The 1,608-nt window shown below is 31.3% G+C and overlaps 1 protein-coding gene across 1 annotated transcript; it reads right to left on the minus strand.

Moving 5' to 3' along the window:
* Window positions 1–6: 6 nt before the first annotated feature.
* EIN_308770 (hypothetical protein) lies at window positions 7–1,187 on the minus strand (the record flags this gene model as incomplete). Its single annotated transcript, XM_004186059.1, has 2 exons — window positions 7–43; window positions 226–1,187. The coding sequence occupies 2 exons, from the start codon at window positions 1,185–1,187 to the stop codon at window positions 7–9; spliced, it is 999 nt and encodes a 332-aa protein (XP_004186107.1).
* Between the last annotated feature and the right edge of the window lie 421 nt (window positions 1,188–1,608).

Raw genomic sequence — 1,608 nt, forward strand, 5'->3', positions numbered from 1 at the left:
CATGACTTACGAAAGTTTATCGGAGCGTACGAGATGTACAGCGCTGTTAAATTCACACACTTTTCTAATTGTATTGTCGATAAATCTTCGAGTACCAAATTTTTGAGTTGTAATAAATTGGGTGATGTATTTTTTGACTTTTTTAAACACAAAAAACTTAACTGGCTTGGCAAGTCAGAGCAAAAATCATAATTTTCAATCTCCAATTCCCTCAATCTTTCAAACTGCGTCACAGAATTGAGTAATTGATTATATTCAGGCCGTTTATTTATAGCATTTGAGATTCCAAGTTTCGTTAAAGTCTGTGGCAGTAGTACAATATTATTCGCAAGTACATCAACACTTTCCACGTATTTTTCAGTTCTCAGATCAAGCACTTTTTGGTCATTACTGTCCTTTTGTATAATGATAGAAGACGGAATGCTCAACCTCAAGTCCTCCACTTTAGTCTCAAACGTCTTTATAAATTTGCGGTTTAACAAATCGACCACAGGTACGGCTGCTTTGACATCATCATAACATCGAATGCATATAGTAACTTTATTAGTAAATGAACTATTTTCTTTTAGTTTACAGAACTCTGAAGCGTCGAGGGTGACGACGACTCTGTTTGAAATGGGCAACTGAGTGAAGCCGTCGATGAATGACTGTTCCACGGTGTTGTTAAAATAGACGCGAGCGTAGTTCAGTACCTGATCATTCCCGAAGCATTGTATAACATTTCTGGACGAACTGAGTGTAGTGAGTCTGACCTTCTTTAAGTTGATGAGAACTGTTAATTGTAAGTCGGAGTGAAACATGAGGTCGACCTCGACTATTCTCATTAAGTAATTTTCACTTAAAATTTCTTCTAATGAAACATAGCCCGCTAATTTCATCACGAGTTGAGACTCTTTTGGTAAGTACGGCAAACACCCCAGAAAGACGTTTTGGCGCTGTTGAAGGACAAAAGTCTGAATATGTGGAAACAACGAAATTTCTTTGGAAAGAACTCGAAAATACTCAAATAAGTCGTCTTCTTTAAGTTTTTGATTGAGTGACAGTTTGTTGGCAAAACCAGGATTGATATGTAAGATCTCTAAAGCATCTTTGCACTTCTTGTTCACTTGTATCAATAGAAGAGCAGTCTCTATGGTATCAATATACATCACTACATTGGCAATAAACACTTTCTCAAGACTGACCATATGGAATTATGTGTGAATTATAGAGTTATAATATAATTATTCGATCGATTTTTAATGCATAGAGTGACTTCAAAACAATGAAAATTGATGAACAAAACCAGTTAAAATAAATTTAGAATATATAATACAGTTTATCTATGTTTTATAGTTTAAATAATTATTGCAAGAAGTTTTTGTATTATTAATAAATAAAAAATTTATGGTATTTTTATAGTTCACAAAAAAAAACAAATAACATTTTTAATAACAAATTTCAATTATTTGATTGTTTTTAATTCGAAAAAGTCGATAAAAAAAATTGATTTTGTCAAATTTTTGGGGTTTAGTTGTTTTTGAATAAAAAAAGAGAAAATAAATTTTTTAAAATAATTTTTTCATATAAAAGATAATAATTAATAATATAAATATTATTATTTATATA

Source organism: Entamoeba invadens (assembly GCF_000330505.1).
Source record: "Entamoeba invadens IP1 unplaced genomic scaffold scaff_1105074724509, whole genome shotgun sequence".
Taxonomy (NCBI): Eukaryota; Evosea; order Mastigamoebida; family Endamoebidae; genus Entamoeba; species Entamoeba invadens.